This window comes from Glossina fuscipes, unplaced genomic scaffold, assembly GCF_014805625.2.
Source record: "Glossina fuscipes isolate IAEA_lab_2018 unplaced genomic scaffold, Yale_Gfus_2 147, whole genome shotgun sequence".
NCBI classification, from domain to species: domain Eukaryota; kingdom Metazoa; phylum Arthropoda; class Insecta; order Diptera; family Glossinidae; genus Glossina; species Glossina fuscipes.
Genome location: NW_023998490.1, coordinates 37,178 through 63,767, shown reverse-complemented (window position 1 = coordinate 63,767; position 26,590 = coordinate 37,178). Strand labels below are relative to the sequence as shown.

Below are 26,590 nucleotides of genomic sequence, written 5' to 3'. Positions count from 1 at the left end.
AGTTTTATACAATTTTTATAGGCGTGGCATTCGATTTTATCCTATTTCTCTCAGATATAGTAAATCGTTTTTTTCGAAACACGGATTTTTAAAACGTCATGCAGCATAACTCAAACATTTTTTAGTTATGCTTCATGCCGTAGAGCCGCTTAAGTAAAAAATGTTCCTAAAGATTGGTTGGCTGGTATTGGCATTTTTTTACTAGTTTTCCAAAATAATTTTTTATGTTTCTGATACTTCAAAGTGCGCCTGATAACCTCCTCAAACTTTAATATTCGACTACCCTTTTCCTTCCAGGCGAAGAAAATTGTTGAAAAACGTCCTTCTTTTTAGACTGTTACAATGGTTTACGCCCTTAAGCAAGTTAAAGCGGTTATTAAATTTTGCATACTTTATTAGATCGCACTTTCTTGTAATCAAGCGAATAAAAATTTTTCATTATAAAAATAATACCAATAAATATTAAATATTGTTCTTTTCATAGCTGCGATTTCAACAAATACACATTGCGAGCCTTATTTAAAGCGTTCGAAGAGAAACAGAAAAGGTCGAATTCTCAAAACATTAAGGATGCTAACGGAACGAAAGAAGATGATACGAATTCAGAAGACGAAGAGATGATACTTATTAAATCAAATGAATCCCGTACAATTCGAGGCACTAACGACAAGGATATGCAAGAGGAAGAAGAATCGATGGATGAATAAGAAACAAATTGTTTAATAAATTGGATTATTCTTTGAAAATAAACATTTTATTTACATTTGATTCGCTAGTTAATTATTATTACATTATGTCTTATAGTTTTAATTTAAAGCTTTTTTTTATTTCAAATATATTTATAGGTTTTGGTACAAAGCATTTCATTTTCACGTTAGCCGACAGTTCGTTTCATCAGCGATATTAACGATTTAATTGATACTGATTAAGAAATATATATATATATATAATTTATATATAATACGTATCACTTACTATTGTGCTCTTAGAGTAAGGAAGGTGTGTTTTCTATATTTCTATAATTTTTTTTTTGGTGAATTTTTCTTGTGGTGACGTGAATTGATTTGACTTTTTTCTTTTTTTCTCTCTATAGATTTGGAAGATGCTTAACCTTACGTTATAGATATTTTTTTATTATATATATATCTTTTTGATTATTCATTACAGTAATTCAGCTGAGTGCTATCACTTGTTAGTTATTGTGTTCGATTTTATTATTTATAGTAAAGCGCAGCTGAAATGTAACTGTCTTAAGGCACATGTTAGGCGTTTTATTATTAAACAAATTAAAAAAAAAATATTTTTAAGAAAGTTATATTCGTCCACAGGCCAATTCATATTCACCACTTCAAATTAATATATAAAAATTGCCAATTATTTATTAATTGTCTATCTGGCTTCTATCAGTTTGGCGAAGTGTCATAATACTTCAATCAACAGCATTTGCTTTAGAATGTATAATTCCAAGATGGAGGATGGAAAATTCATTCAATGAATACATCGGTGGCGAATCGGAATCATTTTATCCCTAGAATTTCTAATCATAATTGTGTACGCATTTTGTAGTTAATGATACAGATGCTGAAGATAATTTTTATTGCATAGGTGTGTGAGCGTGGTAGGTATGTTCTTTGACCGGTTTGGGTCATTTTCAAATTCTTTTCATATTTGTAGTCCATATATTCATTTTCGCGAACGGGAGAACGTATACCGCATATACTACACAGTTGGGTAGATGGACAGATGGCCAGGCGAACAAACGGACATGCTTAGGTGCGTTCCGAATTTTAGACTGGCCAAGAATTTATATACTTTATGGGGTTTTTGGAGCTTGCTTCTGCATATCATAAAGGGATTTAAAAAAATATTAAATACACGATACACTATACACTATAATATTGGATAAGGTTCAGCTGAACATTACATTTGATATTAGTACTAAATAGGGAATTGAAATGCGATTGCCTAAGATGATTGTTTTTGTAAATATGAAAAGATCTTTCGTGTATTGTTTACAGATAATTTAATGAGGCTTAAAATATAATTATTTCATTTATACAAAGTACAATTGCATGTAATATAATTAAAATTAAACTTAACAAATGATTTATTGCATAAATATTAACTATTTTGAACTAAAATGACGCACTATTTTTGTTTATTCCATTAAAATATATAATATACTATAATTAATTAATTTTTTTGTCTGAAAGCACCAATTATTAAAATTTTAATATTATCACTCGAGTGTGTATAAAATTTTATTATAATTATAAAGTCAAAGCCAAGGCTACGTAATAGGCTTGTAAAATTTAAAGTTCATACACTTGTTGACAATATTTTGTGTACAAGAGATCACTACTACTTAAATACATATAAAAACATAATAAAAAACATAGAAGAAAATTATAGTCATCTTAAGGTAGATTTGAAATATCCGTCACCTCGATTGCATATTTATTGTACCCTATACCAATTGTGGTACAAGGATATATTAAGTTTGTGCGGATGTACGCAATACTCAGGAGGGGTTAAGATAGATCCGGTCGTTTCAGAAACATTTTCTGATTTGATTTAAGCGTGTTTGTCCGTTTGGCTAATTTGTTTTTTTGTGCTCCACCTACAGGCCACAATTTTGCCGAAACTAAGTGCACTGACGTTGTTTGGCCTTAAGGCGAACGCTATTGAAAATTGCTCGGACTGGTACACTTTTTCGACCACTCCCCATAAAGCGTCTTATTTTGAAAAGTCGTTACATGGAAAAAAATTGTGATTTTCAACATTTTTCGGCAAAATTCGCTACGGAACAGTACTGGTAGTAGTAATATTCTAAAATGGTATAGAAAATTCGGCTCGGCTGAGGCAATTTTTTGAATCCTCTCTCATTCCTATGAAAATTGAATTTCTATACGGTAAAAGGGTACAAAATTGCTCAAAATTCGTTCATAATAGTAAATGAACATAGAAATTCACGTTACCAAATATGGACCACCATTTCCCGGACCTCACTCAATATAATATTTTTTAATTGCCAATATTGTACGATGGAAATTGGTGTACAGTAGCGATTGAGCGAAAAAATAACGATAGCGAATTTGGATCATAAAGGTCTATTTTTTAGACCTGAACACATGGAAAGCAACCTTTTATGGGGAAAAGTTTATTTTCCCATTTTTTTATGTCGGAAAGTAATATATAATAAAATTTTTAGGAAGTAAATTAAGTTTACTAAATTTTGATCACACCATATAACGTTTTGGGTATCCTTCAATATGTGGCCTTTCAAGAAAAGTATGGCTTCGTATAAAAATAATGTGCAATTTTTGGTGTATTATTACTAAAACGACTGCATAATTGTACTAGGCAAAGTGGTACAGAATATCTGATTGTCGGCCTTGTCCGACTAAAATGTTCTTACTTGTCTTTATACTTTTTTTTTATAAATACGACTCTGTTCAAGGATTTTGCTAATTGAAATGGTTCTTATAAATAATTGATCTAAACTTGGGAACTACTCAGGAGTGTTGGAATGAGTCGTGAGAAATGAGAATTTTTTTTTCATATTGTCCCAGTCGTCTTAGCTTTTTTGCTCAGTCACGTATGTATTGCTCAGTCACGTATGTAAGTGAAGTCAAAGTTTTTCACTGATGGATATCAAATTAAAAATTTATGGAAATAATTATATTAAAAATAATTTCAAAAATTTTTATTCATTACTTTATACTTTTGCTGGTTTTTTCATTTTAATGTATTTAACTAAAAGTTGAAAAGAATTTTCAATTTTCAAGCTTTCGTTGATGGCTTTCGTTTAATATTTTTCTATTTATAACGACGATGATGATCATTACCAAAATTTTTCGATTGTACTATGATTGTGATTTGTAGTTGTTGCTTTATTAATTTTTATTGGGTAACTTGAAGGTAATCTTTTGTTTTTATCGGAGTCCAGAAATATGTATTCTGGAACTCCCCAAATCCTAGGAGGACTTCATAAGTAATATCGGCCAATATAAGAGCACGAACACGAAAAATAATATGGGAAATACAGCCCGGGACACCTTATCAATTTCGCGCCACATAATTTTTTCCACACCAGTGTCCGTATCCGTCCAGGCTACAGATAATAAGCTTTGACGTCTTGCAGGTTTTGGCGGACCACCATTGCCCTGTAGCGATGTCTGGAATAAATTGAACAAGAAAAACCTTAGCGAAGGGATTATGCATTATAACTCTTACAGTTTGTATATATTTTATGTAACAATTTTCGAGGTACAGACGGTTTATCGATTTGTTTAACGAATTTTTAAACGAAGATATAGGCCAACGATCAAATGAGCAATAAATCACAGACGCTTGTACCCTGAAATGCTGCTAAAGTGCTAGCGTCACTGATGGAATATTTTCAAGTTGAAGACTGAAAGTGGAATAATGTCATGCTCATAAAGCGGACATGTTAGTGCTTCTCATGTCAGAATCTTTATGCTGTATGCATTTTTCTTTTAATTGCTCATTTCTTGTTCGAAAGAGGTCAGCTTCACTGGAAATTAGGAATTTTCCATGTACTTACATCCTTATAACGCAGTATATGCTTACATGTGGTTGGCTGCATAGAATAATTTTTGTTCTGCAAAGGGCTTTCTGTCAATCTTTCGCCATCAATCATAAAAGAAAAAAGTTCATGGCGTTTTTTTTTTTGCCAAAAAATAATCAACACATTTTTTTAATGAGCTTATTTAGTAATATCGTAAATAATGTCGAATCTTTTCAAAGTTTTTTATCATATTCATACTGTAATTGTCTGCTTCAGCTAAAAATGTCACGTCTTTTGTAGTATAGCTGGACAAGGTCAACCTTATCAAAGTTACGCGACATATAGCAGGAAAGGCAAACGGGTCTTCGGTTATTTTTGGTATATAAACCCTTGAAATGGCACGTAAATGGTTTATTAGCTTTTTACCGTGAAAGACAATATCTAGTCCACGAGCGATTTTTCAACGCAATGTATTAAGTCAAAAGTAATGAATAATAATGGAGGCATCGATAGTTAGTTCTACTCGTTAGAGAAAAAATCGTAAAGAAGATGGTCAGTAAATGCCTATAAACGAACTTCTTTTCTGTTTGTGTCATTGTTTTCTGCGCCTTTGACGCTTGTTTCCCGTATTATAATATTGTCTGAACTGGCTGGCAGGCGCCATGCAAAAATTTGAATGACCATATTAAAATAATGAAGAATTGCACAAGTCTAAGGCAAGCGCTCTTGCGATGTTACGATTCAAGAGAAGAGAAAGCGAAGAAGTAACAGCGTAAAAGAAGTTCGACCTCTTTCCCAAGCGCTATGGCAACAATATCTTCGTGGAATGAACCCCTGCTGGAAAGTTGCAGCCCAATCTCTTGCCTGTTGATTTCTAGCTCTCCTAATATACTAACGGACGTCTTTCGAAAGATTTTATGTCGATTTAAAGGCATTTCCAGGAAAAAAAAGTTAGTATAACTTCATGAAAGTGACCTAAGGATACATAGGAGGCTTCTATCATAAATTGAAGATTTGAAATGAAGTTTTTGAGTTGGATGGGAATTCAAAGATAGAATTACATGTCTTTTCTGTCTTTGTGCAAAACATACCATTCCGTCTTTGACGGATGTAATACGAGACTCGCTTTCGCGCAAAAACTCGGCAAGGAAAGAAAATGATAAAGAATATTTGAACAGAAAAGAGCATTTTTATAGTGCCATCACTACAGACTGATGAGAAAAAATATAACGAAAAATGTATTAAGATAAAAAACAATGCCTAGAGAACATGGCAAAACTTTAAAAAAGTTTTGTTCAAATACGATTTTTCAAACAGTCACGTAGCATAGCTCCATTATTTTTCATTTTTTTCATCCGAACCTATTACAATATCTTTAAACTTGCATTCTTTAGAGAAATACGTACGGCATTTGCAACAAGTTTATTAAAGTTTTTTTTTTTAATAACACTAGGTTTACCGGCATTTCTTATATACCTATCTCTACAAGCATCCGTCAAATTGACGGGTAAACGGAAATACGCATTATCTTTAAAAAATCGATTTATTCGAATTGAGTCTGTATTGAACAATATTAGGCTTCATGTTTATGTTTATATAAATTAATAATGATAACAATAATAATAACGGCATAGAGTAATCATATTTATTGCACACAATAATTATATACAATAATTATTGATTCTATGTTTTTTTGCAGTAGACTATTTGGCAGTATTTTCGAATTTCTGACGTTGAAGGTGACGTAAGTGAAGTGTCTGATCTTTGGCAAATGTTCTTATTTTCTCCAGCTAATTCTTCAGCTAAATAAAATAGGAACTCCTTTCTGGATATTTTCGATCTGGTGCGCTTTTTATGCAATATCCACTCGTCTATTGTTGGACCATCGGAAACCACCCCTCTTACACTTTATATTTACGTGCTATCTTATCAACGACGCCCCCGTCAAACATTGTTTTACTATAAAAAGTAATAATTTTTGGAACACTTCTATTTTTATACTTGCATGTTTAGCGCTCTGAAGGAGGACTTTTACGTGAGGCTTACTTTTATATAGACTAAGCATAGAGTTTTCTGATTTGTAGAAATGTGAGGAAAACCGAGTTACCTTGTTCGTTTTGTTTTTCGTTACTTTTGCCAATTCTCTTTCGTTTGATCGCATGGTCCCAAGCGAGGTTGTTTTTTCTGCAAGTAATTTTTAGCTAACGGAATACTCGTAAAAAATTGTCTGACGTTAGATTTCTACCTCGTTGTAAATATGGTTCGTCTTATTTTAATGTAACAAACTCGCCCAACAATTTTGGGCATAGAGTTTCACCTTTCCCCATCCAAAATATATTTTGTTTGGACATCAACTGCTAATCAAAACTTAATACCATATTTATTCGGCATATATTGTGTGAACCTGCATCGGGCTTTTTTAGGAAATAATTGCTCATCTATTAATATATCTTCAAATGGTTTAAAACAAGCCTGGCTATTAATCTATAAATCTTATCCATATCTCAGATATCAACGCAAATTTATCTATTTTTAATCTTTCGGATTGTTGATTGTTTTCATCAAAACGTATGAATCTCAGAATTTCTGTAAGTTTATCTGTGCGGATTTTATTTGCGAAGAAAGCGCGTCCCCATTTGTTCGACCATAGATTCAATGATCTCGCTTCATACGAGCACCGGGCATATAGAATTGCTATACACTACCGAATTCAGCAACTGTGATCCTCCAGTCTTTTTTCAAAACTCGATATGCCTCTGTTTCAGTGCGATCTTTGATGTGTTCCATTATGTGTCTGTCAATTATCAATTCGAGAACACTACTCACACTACCTGACATCATATTTCTTTTCGCGTGGCCAGCAGGCCCTGCGATATGCTTGAATATCATACGAACAGACGTCCTATCCCTAGATACGCCCACTTTCAGTTTTATTTACTGTTGTCCACTATTATACTAAAAATCATCCCTTGTTTCTTTGTTCACATACTAAAGATCGTCTCTTGCTTGCTTGTTTCCATAACGGCAAGCAAAAGCAATTTGGTTGAAGAGAAAAATAAAAGTAAAATAAAAATAACACTCTTAGTTAACACCTTCCTTTTACTCTTATATTTATTATTGAAGAAATAATTTTACAAACGAATTAAATGTATGATTGTTTATGAAATCAGATAGTCCGTTAACTTGATGTGGTTCGTAGGTAAACTACATATAAATTTCAAAAATTAGGAAACTTAGGAAGAAATGTGTGTGTATTCTTTGGATAAAATGATTAATTTGCGAACATGGTTAAACTTCTGGCTATAGTTTTTAAGGAATTTTTTTATTTTTATTATTTATTTTATTTTTAAGTTCAAAATCCGTCAAATTGACGGGTCCCGTAAACCTAGTGACAATAAAAGAGCGCCTTTTTTGGTCAAAAGTTTCACTTTTTCTCTCAAACACGTGCCGGTTATACAAAAATCATTCTTGTTAAGAACCCCTGCGTTTTTCTCTAGATACAGAAATGTAGTTTAAGTAATTTTCTTTTTTCCCCCTGAAGTGAGCAATGCCTCACGAGAGTAGCTCTGGTATTGCCATTTTTCAATTTTGCTGTCAAATAATTTCATTTAACAATTTTATTATTCGGCTACTTTTCTTCGCATTAAAAAAAATTGCTTTTTGCTTAGACTACTATGGTGGCGTTATCCTTTAAGGCAGTTTGAAAAGACACGGGTTCAAATAGACAATAATTTCGAATTATATACGACCTATCAAGCTGCACTAGTTGCTTGCAAAATATGAAAGTTAAGAATCGGTCACGTTTTCGGGCTACGGCGATATATGGACGGATATATGCGTGATATCAAATGGAAAATATGTGTTGTTGTTATATAGAAATGCAAATATGTGAAACCGATAACAGAGTTAGGGGTTAAGTAGAGTCATAAATAACTTTGTTGTTTTTTAAGTAGCTGACTCCCTAATTTTTGTTGACGGGTGAAGAACACCCGGTTGTGGTTTATTTAATCTGGTTTTTTTTTGCTTTTTAATGCGACCAACTACTCAAGAATTGCTATATATATGAGTGTCGCGGTGATGGCTGGAAAGCAGTATGAAGGAGGTAGAGGGCGAAAACAGGTCGGTAAGTGGTACCGAACACAGACTTGGTGATCGCGACTTTTATTTGCATAGTTAATCGGCAACTGTTTGATTTGGGTTTTATGCCAATGTCGTCTTAAACGTCAGTTCATCATTTAAGTTCATCAGTATCACTGGAAGGGAAATGTCAAACCGATTCCTAACTACTCGATCGTATATAATAAATTTAATATGAAAATTGTTTCTTTTAAAGAAGAGACCTTTAATAACACTTAAACCCGTGCATTCATTTTAGGCTGAGATTCACATTGAAGTATCGGACAAATGTTGAATTTAGAAAACTAAAGATATTGCGTTTGGTATCTTCTTAATATGTCTACGGAAAACAAACCATTTGCATATGAATTTGTATTTATATAAGGCTTAAGTATCTGCCGTGCATCCGCTGTACACATTTTTTCAGTAAAACTTACAACAGTCTTTCATTACAAATAATAAGAAAACAAGGAAAAGAGTTAATGATTTTATCCATCATCGAAGGATGGATATATTCATTTTGTCAAAACGTTTGCCACGCCAATACGGAAGCTTCAGAGACCCCAAATTCCCGATCAGCATTAAATCTTGAATCGATAGAAGCATATCCGTTTGTCCGGCTGGTCAATGTCTGTGGCAAGCACTCTCCTGGCCGCGAAAATGAAGGTATCGACTTTAAATCTGGCAGAAACATTGGAAGTTGTTATACGCAGTTTGATATTGAAATGGCCAAAATCGGTCGAAGGATGCGCCTGCAGTATAAAGTGAAGTCACCTTTGTTTTTTAAAAGATTAAAAAATTGGTTTTATTGCTTATTACTCATAACCTACAGCAGATAAACCTACAAAAATTTAAACAGATACTCTATAGGCGACGCTGCAGTGCATCTATAAAAATGGAAAAATTCGGCCACGCCTTCTCATAATTTCATTTCTTCTAAAAAGTGTTATAACGGGCAGCAGCAAGCTGCAAAAATCCCATAAAGTATGTAAATTTTCGGCAAGTTTCAAATCCGGAATGAATGTCCATCTGTTCGTCTGTCCATTTGTCTGACCGTCCAACTCTCTCTCGCACGTAAAAATGAAGACATCGTCTACAAATTTGCAAGACTGTTTGAAAATGAGCCAAACTTTTCGAAGAACACGGCTACCAGGTTCGTTTTCCGTGTTTTTTGCTGTTTAGTACAACGCTTAGACCGTACAAATTTCAGATTTTATTCTGAAAATAGAAAAAATCAGCTGCGCTCACTCAATATTATAGAGCAAAAGAATTTAGCTCTTTTTCCTTTTTCTCCCTCCAAATAATATAATCTTCTCGTTATTGTTTTTTTTTTTCTAACTATTCAAAGTAATGTACGCGAATTCTATAGTTATTCATTAAACAAATTTACCCGATACTGCTTATATACTCAATAGTAATTTTTTCTAAGTCTTTCAGGATTTAATACCTGCCCAGGTGTTGTGGGTGTTTGTGTGGCCTTGCGTGACCGAACTGCACCACCCTCCCAACTCGCTACTGTTGCACATTGACCTTTTTCCATATTGCTTATGCGCTGCAATAAATTATAAAGAAATTATTTGCAGCACTGCCTTCAGAAAATTAAATATATATAAACTTACCATTGGCAACACTTTGGGTATTCTGTTAACTTGATATTGATATTGGACATCTAAGACTTTAACTACAACGAATTCCGCTAAGGCAGCAAAAACCGATACCATACAACCAGCCATCCATAAATCCAAAGCCTTAAAACATAAAAGACCGAATTATTGGCCGAATATTTCGTTGATATTAAAATCAATTAAGTATATACCTTAACATAGGCTACGGGTGGTATATCAGCCCTCAGGCCTGTAAACATAGTAACTAATGTCAGCATACAAGTCACCAATAGAGTAACACGTCCGGGAATTGCATCAAGACCTAGCCAAAAGCTGAACCATGATAGCATCACTACCAGAGATGAAGGTGCAAACGTTTGTATGAGATGATGTCCGATTTGTCGTTCGAAACGAAAGTAAACCGTTAATCGGGAAAAATTCCCAACTTTCTCTGGCATGTAGCCATCACTTTCCTCCAATTCAAGTGGTTGCCCCAAATTGTATTGTAGCAATTTAAGTTCAGGATTCAAAGTTACCCCCGAATCAGACCAACGTAATTTCACTTTCTGATTATTTGATGAAACTTTAAGGAAACACATAAAATACGGGATATGTTTAATTATAATATGGAAAGGTATTGCAAAAAATCCTGTCACGTTAATTGAAAAGAAATTTGCTTTGAGCTCGTTATTTTTCTCTCTGTCTCTCTCACTCTTTCCAGCGCTTTTAGTCGTTGTACCGTTTTGCGTTGTTATAAATTAAAATCACTTGAACTTTTTAGCTGGAAGGTGGATATATCTTGTGTTCCATACTCTAATAGCCGATTTACCTTACTAACCCCTATTAAGAATCACTTTAAGGAAAAGATTGTAACAAAAAAGATCGGTAGGACTCGATGAAAAATTAAGGGAAACGCACATTGAACTACGTTTATAGCAATTCCACTCTTATATCAGTTGAGTACTTAATCGTCATCTTAACACTCCTGAAAATAATCGAATCACACGATAGCTATTTAGGTATTCTCTGAGAAATGGGAAAGATTAACGATGTCTCTGTGCTGTGCACCAAACAATCCCTTTTTCTGGTTACACTTTGATTTTACATAAGCCACGAGAAAATCAGCTTAATCAAACGCAAGTAATGTTGCTCATTAAAGTAGTTAATTATTAAACTCGATGTGGGTCTTTTTACACAGAGTGAAAGCCTTATGTTTTTCGATATTATTTAGACACTTTGCACTATAGTTAAATAGATTGAATGGAAGGTCAATGCCTAATGATGTCCTGATTATGAATGCTGCAACATAACCTCATAAAAACTGAATGGAAGGTCGTGAAAGCGGGCGGGCACGATGTATAAGGAGTGTTATGGAAAGGGAGGTGGGGAGAGAGAGAGAGAGAGAGAGAGAGAGAGAGGTAGAGAGAGACGCAAAGTCGGAGAGTTAAAACATTGCAATCTGTCATTTCAAACAAAAATATACGTTTAGGACTTACAGCTTTCGATGTATATGGGGCAGACTTGTATGTCCATCGGGTATAATTGGAATTCCATTTGGCAGGCTATAATTGCATGCATGCGCGCAGCATAGCGTACTGTTTTGTTTTTATACAATGTCACTGAAGTAAATTTGTGCGTCAGCGTAGCAATCTCTACGATAAGGAATCAAAATTCTTATGGTTTTTTTTTCTCACAGAGATTCAAGATTTCTAGATTAAAATATATATATAATAAACTATAACAATGTATTTTTGAAGGCTATAAATAAGAAAAATTAAATAAAAAACAAACTAAAAAAACAAAACTTATTGATGTAGTGATACATGTACGCATATATAAATAATATGTGCATATGTGTAAAAGAAATCAAGCTTAAAATTAAACTTAATGCGAAAAATCAATATTTTTTGTAATTATACGCCATCAGGGTGCGATTGAAAGTAACAATACGTATGTACATATATTATTTACATTGTATAGTCTTCGAAAATATCAAGCCTAAGAATGTAGACTCTCGATCAATTGTATGAATGCATTTGTATATGTTGAAAGGTTGATACTTTTAAGACTTGTATGTGCAAATAAATAAGCAAATAATAGTTATAGTGAAATATAAGAGCCAATTTTTAGAAAATATATTAAACACAACACTTTACCACAACACTTCAACAACATTCATTTCAAATCAGTGACAAAATAAGGCTAATATTATTATAATTTTGAAACGAATTGTACGATGTCAAACTATTTGATAGTGCTTTCGTAGAGTCAATAAATTTTCATTATTTTAACAGAAAATACAAATGATCGGGACTTGTTTATGATAACCATTAAATATTTAAAATGTCATTCATTCATTCATTCATTCGTTACATCAAGGTTATTTCGTTTATATGTATATAAAGGAACAGGACTATTACATAAAATTCCCAATCGCTATGCTTGTTTCTTAAACTAAAATTATTTTAAAAAAATTTAATTATTTTCATTCTTATGACGATCAGCCAGCAAGTAAAAAAAATCAAACAATTATGTCATTAGGTAATTTTTATAAAATACATTTTGAGGAAAGTAGTTTGCAATTTTTTGAAATGACGTGACGAGTGACTCGCAATTTCAATTTTATTTTTTTTTTTTTTAGCTGGAACTAAGCATTGGCCAAAATCAGTTTCAGTCGAAGTTCACTTATGGCTGTTTTTAATTAACTTTAAGTTAAAGAATTCCGATTTTTATATCTGCTAGAAACAAGCATTAGATCAAGTATTGTGTTGGTTGACGGTGTAAGTGTTGCCTTCAATGTAATATTGTGCGAATGACGATAACATGACAGGGTGCTCTTTAGGGGAGACTTTGTGCTTATAAAAAAAAGCCAAACAACTTTCTCACATAAAAAAAAAAATTATACAAAACAAAAATTTTAGTAATCTCTTGTCTTATACTGCGACATTGTCGCCGCCAGGAAGCTGAAAAACATATTCTTTACTTTCATAAAAGCTGTTTTCTTTTTCAGAGAGTACAGATCAAAACGGCAAGCCGCCAGAGAAGATCATTTCACTATGGGCGCAGAACGAAATGTTATTCAATGACCGACCTAATAATAGGTTTGATAAACTAATTACTGGCGAACGATCATTAAATACCATACGCCACTTTGTCTAATATAATTCTTCTCAGAAAATTGTTTGCACGTAAAGGCATACTTTTCGTGAGAATTCTTATACGAGGACGGTCCCAAAACCTAAACTTCTCTTATTGGTTTTCAACTATTTTCGCCATAAGATACTAAAAATTAGATTTTGTTGTCGCATAAACGCCAAATTCTCATGAAATGCTTACATGGAGTGATATCCAAAAAATAGAACCGCTTGGTCCAAATTTTTCATAGTCAATTTCTATGTCAAATTACTTATATCAATCAATTTCCTCATCATAAAATAACAAAAATTACTCATTTTTGTTGCATGAAGGCCTGTTTTTGACGAGAATTTTCATATAGGATGGGACTCGAAAAATTTACCTACATGGTTCGAATGTGGTGCGGTCAATTTTTATGTCGAATTTCTATTTATTTATGAAATATTAAAAATTAGACATTTTTAGTCGTATAGAGGCTTACCTTTCTGAAGAAACTGTTGCACAGAGAGGGATTCAAGAAATTGGATATGCGGATTCAAAAGTCTTCACATCAAATCAGTGTTCTGAAATACTATTGCTTCAGCTTATTTGCCAATTTTTTCATATAAAAACATCTTCAATAGAACGCATTATATGAAAAATGATCGCGTAAATGATCCGATTCAATGTGTTTTTAGTAGCGTTCGTCCTTTGGCCAATGCACCAAATTTTGTCAAAATATCTAAGAAAATGCGTTCTATAAGTTGGAAATAAAAATACATGTTCAGGTATCTGTCGGACAGACTGATGGACAAGCTTGATTTGATTCAGAGAATAGATTTGAATCGATTTAATAAAGGGCGGAATCAATTTAAATCCTACTACCTCACCTGTGGTACATGTATCCACACAAACTTAATATATCTGTTGTTAAAATTTTTTTTTAGAATACAAATTTCACCGCACAAAAGTAGGAAATGTTCACTTAAAGATGAATCTCGGAAACGCAGCCACTGTTTCACTGTTATCATCATACTCTTACAAGCCTTGATATGTATTGTCTCCAAATTTTATGGCTAAAAATAAACACTTCAGTCAACAATTCCCGGACTTGATGTACCTGTGTCCTCTCCATTCAATCAATTACCAACCAATTACGCAAGCGACCTCTGCGAAGATTGTTTTCCGACTTAATTTGTTATATTCAAAACAAGGAAAAGATTCGAATATCATCGTGCTTTGAAAGAATATATCAGATAAGCTTAAAAATTACATTCGATAATTTAAACGGAAAGTAGGAAAGGAGTTAGTTATTGTTATTAGACGTTAGTATCTAACCAAATGTAATCTTATAGTAAAATGGGAGTATCGCTTAGAGTATAACTGAGTGTCGCGAAATAAATTTGGTGTAAACTTATCTGACGTTTAGTTTAATTTTTATTGAAAATAGCTTGCATGTATTTTGATCAGCGGCATCTATTAGTGAAAGTGATAAATAAATGTACAAATAAAGTATCAATGTATAAAACAGACAATTTCGGTGGTTTTGAGCTTTCTCTACTTAAAATAAAAAATTTTCCATTTGGTATTATTACGCTATTCAGTATAAGCAGACGCTAATCATGAGACGCTCAAAATTGCATTTTCAACATAAAACCCATCAAACACTTTCAAAAACCTATGATGATGCTGTTCGATCATATCCCAATTGCTGGTTTCGATGTCACCACCAGGCGGACCAAAAAAGTTCAAAGACAATGCAAGGCTTATTGGACGAATACCCAGCCCAAATTCTCAAAGAACTTTCGAATAACTTAGCAGTTGATAAATCAATCAGCTGTTTCTCGATTTTCATATGCGCTGGGAAAGATCCAAAAGGAGAAAAAATTCTTGGCCATACGAATTGATTTAGAAGAACATTCTGTGGCGATGAAAAGTGGATCCATTACGACAAGCCCAAGCGCAAAAAGTCATGGGTTAATCTGAGAGAGTCATCCACATCGACACTGAAGCGGAATATACGTGGCCATAAAGTTTTGATGTGCATATGGTGGTATCAGCAAGGCGTAGTGTATTACGAGCGGCTGAACCCGAAAGAAACTGTTACTGCAGATGTCCACCAAAGTTAACTGAACAAACTGCAATCCTTGGCCACGCAAGAAGTTGCGAAAGTTCTCAAGGATACACTGTTCTAATTCGAATGGGAAGTTCTGCCGCATTCAGTGTACTCATCACGCATAGCGCGTTTTGGTTACCATTTGCTCAGATCGATGCAGCATAGCTTGGTTGGCATGCGGTTTCAAAATGCTGAAGAATTGCGAAAATTGGTCAACGAATGCATTGCTGCCAAAGCAATATATCGCTTTCGACTCGGTATGGTCACGTTGCCAGAAAGATGAGAATAAAGTTCAGAAAATGATGAAAAATATTTTGATTAACTTATGTAAATTGTATCAATTTTTGTCAATAAATCCTGCTTTCAAGTTAAGAATGTCGGTAAAATGGTCTGTTGGTTAGTGAACTTTCATAAGCACAATCCAGGTTACAATGTATTAATTAATCATCCTTTAAAGGCACAACCCTGGGGGATATGGGGGAAAGAAAAGGACTGTAAATGCGCCGCGACGGAATTTTCTCCTCTGTTCACATTTCAAGGAAAAACATATAGATAAAATAATTTTATCTCCTATGAGATCCAATCTTTGATTCGCTGTGAACGAATTTTGATCAGAAGCAATGCAAATAATAAAAAGAAAATAAGGAAATCATGAAATGAGGAAAAATATACTTGAACTAGTTGCAAAATAATTGAAGACAAGTGTGTGCCAAATTAATAACAGAAAGGCTTATAGTATTGAAATTCTATATAGTTCGTCTCCCCCATATAAATAAACAACTTTTCAAATTCAACTCGATAACAAGGGGAAAAGAGAAAATAAAAATAAAATGGAAAAAAAGGAAAATAAAAAAAATTTGCTTTGGCATGTGAGAGAGCTTATGCAACTTGTTCTATTAAAGGAGTTTGAGTTTATTTTTTTTTAGTTTAAAGAATTATACTTAAAGTTTTTTTGAGATGAAAGTTTTTCTGTTCTTTAATATGTTTGTCGCGTAGCAAAGTGGTTTGGTGTATATAGGGACTTCCGAATCCTAGATGAGTTAAATTCAAGCACAACAAATAACAAAGTTGCGTTAGTAGGCAAATGCATATGTACGCAGACAGTAGGCGGTAGTAGTAGCAGTAGTAGTAGTAGAGTAGTTGATATTATTATTATTATTGTTGTTGTTGTTGTTATTGTTGTGGTTTTAATTTGATTTTGTTTTAATAGGAAATGTGAAAAAAAAATTTGATACGCAATTAATATTAAAATTATTCAATAAAATCAATTGCACAACACATTAATTTCTTATTTTTTGCTCTATTAGTTGGTTCCATTATACCCTACACCATTTCTGTTACAAGGGTGTATTAAGTTTGAAGGCATGTATGCAACATCCAGAAGGACTTGAGATAGACGCAGCTTTTAGTGTACCGATCGAAGTGTGTCTGTCCGTCCGGATCCTTTGTTTTCTTGTGTTTAACCTACAATTCATGATTTTTGAAGTTTGGTTGACAATGACAATGTTTCGGATCGGACCATCTTTGCGACCACTTCGCATGTAATGCCTCATTTTGAAATAATGTTACATGGATAAATGGTGTAGGGTATTGTAGGGCCGTGGCCCACTATAGTGCTTTTACTTGTTTTTAATCTAATTAATGGCAACAAATGAAAAAATTATTTTTATATATACATAAAATCGTTTCATTCAAACTACAATATACATATATATATATATATATATATATATATATATATAGATATTTCTTTTCTTTTGGTGTTCTTTTTTGAACGAACATACATAAATCTATTTAACGTTAATAGTGTATATTTGAAAAGATAAAAAAAACCAAATATTTCCAACTTACCAGCAATTTTTGAATTTAAGAAATAAGGATCAGGTTGCCAAAGATTATCGAAAAATTCTGGAAGTAAAGTTACGTAGTCATCACCTTCTTCAAATATATCGTCGGATATTTCTAAGCGGGATTCCAGCCAACGTTGGTGTACAAACATGTCTACTCTAAATGTATGTAGAGACATATATATAAATGGAATACATACATACATACATGCACAAACTCACATACAAAAAATTTGTTTATAAAGGCATTTCTGATAAACTTACCTAAAGTCCATATCCTCTACGTTTATTGAATTAATATCTACAACAAATATGCTAAAATCTACTATAACAGGAGAACCCTTTTTCGAAGGCGGTCGTATCTCTATAAAAATTGAAGGGAGATAATAAATAAATTCAATTATTATTATTAAAAACAAAAAAACAAAAAAAAAAAAAAAAAAACCTGAAAAAAGCGGTAAAATTTCAATTAGATGGAGAGGGAACTTCACTTAAATACGATTTCCTAATTACTGTTTCGCGTTATAATAATTTTATTTGACACACTTTCCAAAACGAAGAACCTTATACGCAATCACTCTTAATTTATGTCAATCAAAAGAAAAGGGGGAAAGTCTATTAATTTGTCATATCGTTAATGGTAACTATATTGAAGCCTATAGTCGCTTATTTGCCTCGCTAAGCTCGCAGCGAGGCAATTGTTCGCCTTTGTTCGATGTAAACGTATTTATATTTATACACAAATTTGTATGTATGTGTACAACACTTTGAAGTGGTTAATATAAATCCACCTTTTATTAGAATTGCGTTTCCGAGTCGCTTGAATCTTTCTGTCTGTCTGTCATCGAGGGTATCTGATGTCTGTCCATGTATATATAACGGCAAATATCTTAGGTATTTTAATGAAATTTGGTGCATTAATATGTTTAATAGAATCAGTTCTATGGCCAGCCGATCTTTATCAAAAATTTTTATACCCATCATTGTGACCCCAAAAGAAAAGAACCCCAGTTTCCCCATATTGAGCGGGCACAGCTCACTTCTTCTATTTTCGGAGCAAAAATGGAAATTATATGGGAGAAGTGTTGCACGTTATGAGTAAAAAGCAAAAAAGGCGGAAAGAAAAGATATTCAAAGTTTTTGTTGCATAGCCATCTGAACGTTGCAGGCGTGTCCTTTGAAATATTTCGTTAATTTTCAAATTCTTTTGCAAGTTTGCAGACGATGTCGCTTTTGTTGCTGACGGGAGAATGTTTACCACAGATGCTAGATACTAGATAATTAGATATATGGACAGACGAGCAAATGGACAAGCTTAGGCGCATTCGGAATATGAGACTGGCCAAGGATTTTTGCAGCTCGCCGTTGCCGTTATTATGAACGCTTTGAAAAAAAGAAAATAAATTTTGATACACTATAATATTGGATAGTCGACGTTAATTTTTTCCCCTTTTTTCACAGGTACCACGGCATCGTCCATAGAGTGTACATGCAAGATCTTTCACGTTTATCTGCTGTAACTTATGAAAAATTAACCTCTTACTTTTTCCTCTTACCTCTTTTCTAAAAAAAAGAGGCGACCTCACGTCACGTAGTACAATAGGCGTGCCCTTCGACCGATTTGACCGCTTGGCAATATCAACCTAAACCTAAGAACTTGCAACGTTTCTGCCAAACCTGAAGTCGATAGCTTTATTTTTGCGAACAGGAGGACATTACGCGGACGGGCAGACGGATAGACGGTCAGACGGCCATGCTTAAATCGATTGAGAATTTGATGCTGATCAAGGCTATAATAATATAATAATCGGGTTCTGGGCGTGGTAAAGGTTTTGGCAAAGTGTGTTGACCTCGTTATATGGAAAAAATTCGAAGTTTCTCGATAATAGTATTTCGGCATACTAAATTGAACCGGCACTTGGGATTTTTAAATGAGCCCGGTCAATTCTCTCTTTTATTTATTTATTTATTTACCCATCTCCATTCAGCCTTATTAGGCAACATCCTTAGGGCTACAGGGCTTAAATTACATAATTATAAAGCAAAATCTTCAAATTTTTTGCTTAGGATATATTTGTCTTTAAAGTGTTAGCAAAGTGAACTTAAGTCTGAGCGTCAAGACTATGACCTCATGTATCAAAGAATATCAATCAGAAACGCACTAAAGTATTAAATAGGACGTAGACGTAAGTCTATATAACTATGCTATATAGTTACTTATAAGACATTATCTACCGCGTTGAGATTGAGAGTCTAGCCACTGGGCTGTGCTTTATCAAGTTGGACATCAACCTGTAAATCTGTAAATCATTTTCGAACGTACATCGAACGAATCTTCAGCTAAATAATTATGTATAAGATTTCTTCAAAATCTTCAAAAAAGCTCGGGCGAGTAGATCCACATTACAAAAGCAAAAGCTCTTTATTTCGATTACAATTAATAAGGTATGCAGGAATGAGGGGCGTGATTTGAGATTTCATAGGAGTTATTTGATTGGTTGATTCACTTGACAATCTTGGCATTATTACTTCATAAATTCTTACCATGTTGGCAGTTGAACGCAGTAAGAACATTATATTCGAGCGAGGCCCATTTTCGTGGGACTTACTATTCATAAGAAATCTTATATGGAATGGGGCCAAAGAAATAGGCCCAAGTGGATCAAGTTTGGTCCACTTCATTTCTATGTCAAATTACTATTGTGAATATTTTTTCACCATCAAACATTAACAATTAAGCATTTTTCGAGTACGAGGTCTTACGGTTCCTGAAAATTCTTATATGCGGTGTTATTCAAAAAAAAAAAAAATCCAAAGTGGTGCAAATCTGCTAAAGTTTATTTCTATGTCAATCTACTGTTATGAACTAATTTTCACCATGAAATATTAACAGCTATCCCTTTTCACCATATAAAGATACAGGTCTTGTGGGATCAATTATATAAGAGAAGGTTCGAAAAATTGCCGCAAAATTTGAAAATTGCAATTTTATCCACATAGCGACTTTTCAAAATAGGCTGTGGGGAGTGGTTGAAAAAATGGATCGATCCAAACTATTCTCAGCAGTGCTCCCCGTTTGATCAAAGCCCGTCAGTGCAGCAAATTTCATCTTGCTTGCGATAATTTTGGTGATCTTTTCACTTGAGAAAGTCGTTTACTGAGAAAAAATGGGTACAATACACAGTAATCAAAATATTTTCAACATTTCACCGTATGTTTGGCAACATGGCGGTATCGTATCAAAAGAACTTTATTGATTAGGCGGCTACCCAATCATTGCCCTCTTTCGCATTTCTTCAACTTAGCGGAGTCGCGTGGAATCCATGTCTGCTGCATCGACCTGAACAAGTGATATTTAGAGGGACTCATGTCTGATGAGTGCGTTGTGTATGCCACAATTTTCTATTCGAGCTGCAAGACTGTATTTTTGACGATTCTTGGAACAAGTGGCTAAAAAATGGCATTCTCTGTCAATTCGTGTACCCGTTTTTAAACCGTTCGAACCAAAACCGATAGTTGGTATATGACCGGGCAACATCACAATAAGCTTCTAAGCTAAGTGTTTGGTGGTGCGCGACAGCAGGTTTATTCAGCTAAACAGCAAAAGTAATGAATGAAGGTCGAAAATTCGCTCCATGCGATTGGCTTCGCCACGCTTAATAAACAACAAACATATGAAATGAAAAAGTGTTATTTTGGGTAGAGAAAGGTCATAGTCATCGAATTGGACCGTTGCGTACACTGGTATTTCTCATTACTTTCTTATTTTTACCTGATTTTTACCTAATATCTCAAAAATTGCGACTTGTAGCTTAAACCCAAATTTATGACGATGGACATGTAGCAAACAGCTCGGGCAAATAGGTTCAGAAAGTTATACTGAGTCGATTGGTGTAATAAAAGCTGGGTCTATTTTAGGCCCTTCTGTTTGCTATATAAGTCGCCGCAAGCTTAATATCCCCTGTATAAAAAGGATCGATAAACGGATATGATATTTATATTGATTCCAAATTTTATCCTTACTGACGCTCTGCATTTCATAGGACCTTCGCGTATTATATACACAGTTGCAAATGTACAATTTGATAATAAGAAAACTTTTTCAAGTTCGATCCGAGATCAATATGTAGAAGGTTTAAGCTATTCAGAAAGTAAGGAACAGGAATTAAAGAATGCCTCTTATTTCTTCGCCAACTTAGTTGAGATATATCAAAGGGCTCTTTCATAAGTTGGAAGCTTCCATAGGTTGCTGGATATAAATGATTAAGAACTCCTGCGTAATATATAATGGAATGAAGCTATTTGAGACTTTTGTTCGCTAGATATGCTTATGTTCTTGTGCAAAGGAAACGGAAATTTTAGGCGATTAAATTATTTGACCCTGAGACACAAGCAATCGTTGTGTTTAGTCTTGAATGCCAGCGAAAAATAAAAAAAAAATAAAAAATTGTATTTATTTTTTATTTTTACCTCGAAAATCAATACACATGAATGTGTTGGTATATACACTAGTAGTACATATACATAGGTAGGTGTAAGTTTTTAAAGTTGCATTGAAATTGAAGTTAATTTGTAAAAATGTAAACGCATTCCGACTAAGAGGCGGGGGTAAAAGAGAAAATTAAATTACTTGTCGTCATCACCACCCGCTGCTTAAATTAGTTATATACAGATATAAGCAGGTATGTGAATGTGTCAGCAAGGTTCCGTATATATATATATATATATATATATATGTGTAGAAATAGCATTACATTTATGCATATGTGCGTACATAAATATTTATACATGTATACATTAAGCAATATATTTGCACTAATAGGGTTAAATAAATTTTCGTGTTAGCAGTCATTACCAGGGATTGGAAGGTTTTTGTTTTTCCTTTTAAGCGCATAACTCTTTGGCGTTATAACTTACTTACACAATTTTCTATTTTTCATTGTATGCAAGTGTCCTTTCTCCATAAGTATCAAGATCAAGGCAAACAAAACAGCAGTTTGATAATGTGTTTGTAATGTCAATGCTAAAACTATTAAACTTGAAAATTCGACTTAAAAAAAAAAGAGAAGAGAGAACTGGAATAAATAACAGCTCCTTATCTCCCAAAAAAATTGATTTTTATTAGAGAAACGTGTTGCAATAAAGTTTAAAGCTCAGAATAACCTGGAAAGGGTGTATCAAAGTAAAGTAATTTTGAAATCTCGTTCTCATAAGATGGTCAATAATTTTTTTGAGTCCTAAAAGAACATCACAGAAATATTGTTGACAGGCAGGACTTGGAAATAAGGGAAAATTAATCCCTTTTGAGAGTCGACGATGCTTTCACATATTTAATTAAACGTCACTTAACTTACTGCAATCAGTACGTCTGCATTTTAAGTTGAAACGAAAACAAAACTTTCCCATTAACGCCTGATAATTACGCGTGGATTGATCAAAAAATCCCGTGAATTTTTGACTTTCTAAACTATTTATGCGTTCAAAGTAGACCTTCTCCATTACTACACATTTGCACTGAACCAACTTCCAATAGGACAAATTCATTTGCGAGAATGCCTTTACTTTATCTGTTATTCGAAAGGTTGCCCTCTGAGCGCTCTTTTGACTTTCGTAAGTAAGGAAAATTCATCGAAAATACAACGGAAACAATCTTTGAAAATTCTTCAATTTCAGCAGAATTTTCTAAAAGTCATAGTCATAGTCAGCTACAAGTTGCTTCAAATACAAATTACTTTTCCAAAAAACACGTAGCAATGCTGGAAATGGGGGATTGTGTCTGTCTTCACGATCGGCTTCTCTGAGCACCTATCAAATACGAAATGTATTTAAGTGTTTTGTTTTTTTTGTTCATTAGCCCATCAAATGACCAATCTAAGAAGAAGTAAAATCCCCAATAAGATCCCCAACACACGAAACGCTTTCCTTTCTAGAAAAAGCAGACGTGTTAAGCATGCCATTGGACAACTCTATCAAAAACTATCAACTATTATGCATATGCTTCATGACACGGCAATGTTACCCATGGATCTGAACACTTAAAACGTTTGACTTATTAGTCTTTCTTTTTTTTTTTCTAAATATGACCAGTCAGTCAGGAAACGTTACCTTATACGTGCAACAAGACGGCAGTCACAAGGAAGGGTGGAAAAAGAAACGAATAGAGAGTGATTGCGGCATTGTAGATAATTTGAATGAATGATCCTTAAGTGTTATACCTTTACAGGGCGACAAAACTTATTTGATTATATTTTTTTCAAGAATTTGAGCAACAGGGGACAACAATGCCATCACATTTTGGACCACCTTTATTAAGAAAGTACACAATCTCATGAATTTACATATTTCTTACTTAATTTGCATATTTCGTACATGTTAACGGGCATTGTCTCATTGCATAGTTAAATTCCGAAACTCTAGTAAAAAAACGTTTGTAATGCAATGCACTGTCAAGCTCATAAATCCGTAAAAAATTAACTAAACTAAAGTGAAATTTTCCACGGATTTGTTTATGTGTTTTCTGAAAATTGAAATATTTAATACAAATTTGTCCTTATCTCTGCGTCTTAAAAAACGTAGGTTTAAGCCGATTGATGGATAAGTTTAATGATGAGTGTTTCTAAGCGACCGTAATCCTTAATTTTATTGGAAAAAATTTATATATTCCTATAGGTTCGCATTGTTATTTGTGTAATACTTACCCTTGACATAATTGGGCGGTAATACAACTCGTGGCTTTGCCGTATAATTCACATAGGCTTCTGTTGATTCGGTTAACCTGTAATTGAAATGTCACACTTATATAATTGCCAGTGTTGTTATAAAGTAATTAACGTTGCAGGGAAAGTATTCGACTATTTATAGACTTGTGTGCATATGTAACATATAGAAGGGCTTGAGATGGACCCACCTTCCGATCATTTCCCGAAGGCTGCCCGTCCGTCTAATGTCTGTCCATGTGTATTTGTGTACATGCTACTTACGTGCTTTGACGCAAGGAGGAAAGCTATTGAAAACCGTTTCGTCTCCCCATAGAAAGCCCTATCTTGAAAAGTCGTTACATGGAAAAAAATCGCTCTCTAATAATATTCGAATTGAAAGATTCAGCCGGGCTGAAACAATTTTTGGGACCCTCTGTCATATAACCTTTCCTACGAAAACTGAATATTAAAATAGTGACTAAGTATAATTTGTAATACTTCATTTTAAAAATTCTTTCATAATAGTTAATCAACCTTACTGAATTTGGAACACGTAGGTCAATTTTTTGAATACCATCACATATAAGAATTCCTCTAATATATGGGCTTTCATGAAATGTATACTTTTGCATGAAAATAATGCGTAACTTTTGGTGTATTGTTGCCAGAACGAGTCAATAACCGCTTTAGATGAAGTCTTGAACGGTATCTAATTGTCGGCGTTGCCCGACTACAATGTTGTTAGTTGCTAATATATTTTTAAAAGAAAAGTTTGAAAAATAATATTTTGGCTTACCAAATGAATGTTGAAAATTTGCATGAGATGGGACAAGAAAGTTTAACTTTTAACATCTTATGACTTCGATTTCTAAAAGACTTGATTGATATATTTTGTGGAATTTTTCTTCTTTCAATGGTAATTAAACTGTTATATGGCAAGGAGGAGTACCTTTTGGTGTTCTATAGCAAACATAACTCGAAGAAAATGTATTAAGATGAACTGGTGTGGCTTCAGTCGATTCCAGTCTTCTATAACATAATAAATTTGTCCCGCATTATATGGAAACCGCGTTACATGAAATTCAGAATTTATTGAAATTAGAAAATGTGGGCTGTGGAAGCCGTATTAAAATATATATAAAATAAGGAAAAAGTAAATTTAATTATGTAATCATATATAGAAGTCAGTGACGCGTTGTGTGGAAGCCTCGCTATGAGAAACTCACATTTAGCACAAATTAAATGAACTCGTATCGCATTCCGTAGAATCCGGGAAATGACAATGCAGTCATTCATATAACTTTGCACACGGGTTATATTGGAGACGGCCTAAAAAGTAGTCTGATCCGAACCATTTTCAATAGCGTGCGTCCTTGGGCCAAAGCACATCAGTGTATCGATTTTGAAAGAGAATAAGACGGACAGACGAATAGAAAAGCTTAAATTGATTTAAAAAACTGCTTCAAAATCTATCCGCATAACCAAAAGTGGGCGTGTGCCCAGCCGTCCTATGTGTTGTACACATCCGCACAAGCTTGATGGACGTTTGTATTAGAACTTGTCTAGAGTTTTACGTAATTCACTGACAAATGGAATTGGGAATAGTTTGTAGAAGTCCACAGTGAAAATTAAACACATCCAGATAAATTCTTTACGTTATTTCAGGTTTCGGATCGTAACATATTAAAACTTAAAACTTTTCTGCCCTATAAAAATTCAATTTTCGTGAAAATGCTTACATATGGTAGTAGTCAAAATATTGGCCGAGATTGCCCAAATTTGGCACAGTTCATCTTTTTTTTTTTTGTGTTATTATTATGATCCCATTTTCATCATGAGCCACTGAAAATTAAACCATTTTCTTATACGACAATTTTTTGTCGATCAACCGATCCAAAGCACTTTCAATAGCTTTTGTTATTTGGACGAGGCACGTCAGTGTACCAAATTAAAATAAATAAAATATCTTAAAAATTGCGAGCTTTAGCTTGAACATAAATTTGCATGAACTGAATCATTCTCAGAAATGATTCAGAGTCCGTCTAGGCAAACTTAACATAACTTATGTCAGACAAGTTATGCAGGGTATAAAAAGCCTTATAAGAAGACACGCTATAGTGGAACTCTCAAAATTTCCCCTTTTGCTCGTATGAGAATTGTCCTATAAGTGCACCACTTTCTAAGAGACTTGACGGTAGTTATGTATAGATTTGAGGTTTGTGATGTTAAGTATCAACAATTCTGCTTAAAGAGATCAGATTTTTCTCACTTAGTTAGTTCCTCGTCGTTTATTAAAACTTTAAGCACCATTAGTGAATATAACGCACCCAAATTTATTGTTGCCGATGGTCTACTGGTGGTAGTGTGTGTGAGTTAAACATTAGAAAAGTGGAATTGTACGCAGACGGTAATCATTTAAACTAATTTATGTGTTAGTCTATTATCACTTATTGATTAAACAATAGATTTAAGTGTAAAATGCGAAACACGTAAATAGTTTCCTTAACTAATACCGATACGCCCAGATTGAAGAGTAGTAAAAAAGCGGGAATGACTAAGAGCTT

At 33.7% G+C, this 26,590-nt stretch overlaps 2 protein-coding genes across 4 annotated transcripts in view; one reads left to right on the top strand and one right to left on the bottom strand.

The window, feature by feature from the left end:
• The window catches only part of LOC119641265 (periodic tryptophan protein 2 homolog), a 6,291-nt gene extending 5,555 nt beyond the window's left edge, over positions 1-736 (top strand). The window contains exon 10 of the mRNA XM_038039858.1: positions 485-736. Coding sequence (XP_037895786.1) covers positions 485-707 — 223 coding nt within the window. The 3' untranslated portion in view covers positions 708-736. The remainder of the gene's footprint in view (positions 1-484) is intronic.
• Positions 737-3,758: 3,022 nt separating this feature from the next.
• Positions 3,759-26,590, bottom strand: part of LOC119641202 (glycine receptor subunit alpha-2) — a 30,484-nt gene continuing 7,652 nt past the window's right edge. Inside the window, exons 2-9 of one of the 3 annotated variants that reach the window (XM_038039741.1) lie at positions 24,027-24,103; positions 17,593-17,692; positions 17,333-17,487; positions 11,748-11,903; positions 10,464-10,834; positions 10,267-10,395; positions 10,095-10,199; positions 3,759-4,178 (exon numbers count right to left, since the gene is read on the bottom strand). In XM_038039741.1, the coding sequence (XP_037895669.1) occupies positions 3,978-4,178; positions 10,095-10,199; positions 10,267-10,395; positions 10,464-10,834; positions 11,748-11,903; positions 17,333-17,487; positions 17,593-17,692; positions 24,027-24,103 (1,294 nt within the window). In that variant the 3' untranslated portion in view covers positions 3,759-3,977. Of the gene's footprint in view, positions 4,179-10,094; positions 10,200-10,266; positions 10,396-10,463; positions 10,835-11,747; positions 11,904-17,332; positions 17,488-17,592; positions 17,693-24,026; positions 24,104-26,590 lie in introns of those variants that run through there. The other 2 variants (XM_038039742.1, XM_038039743.1) reach the window with 2 other exon arrangements.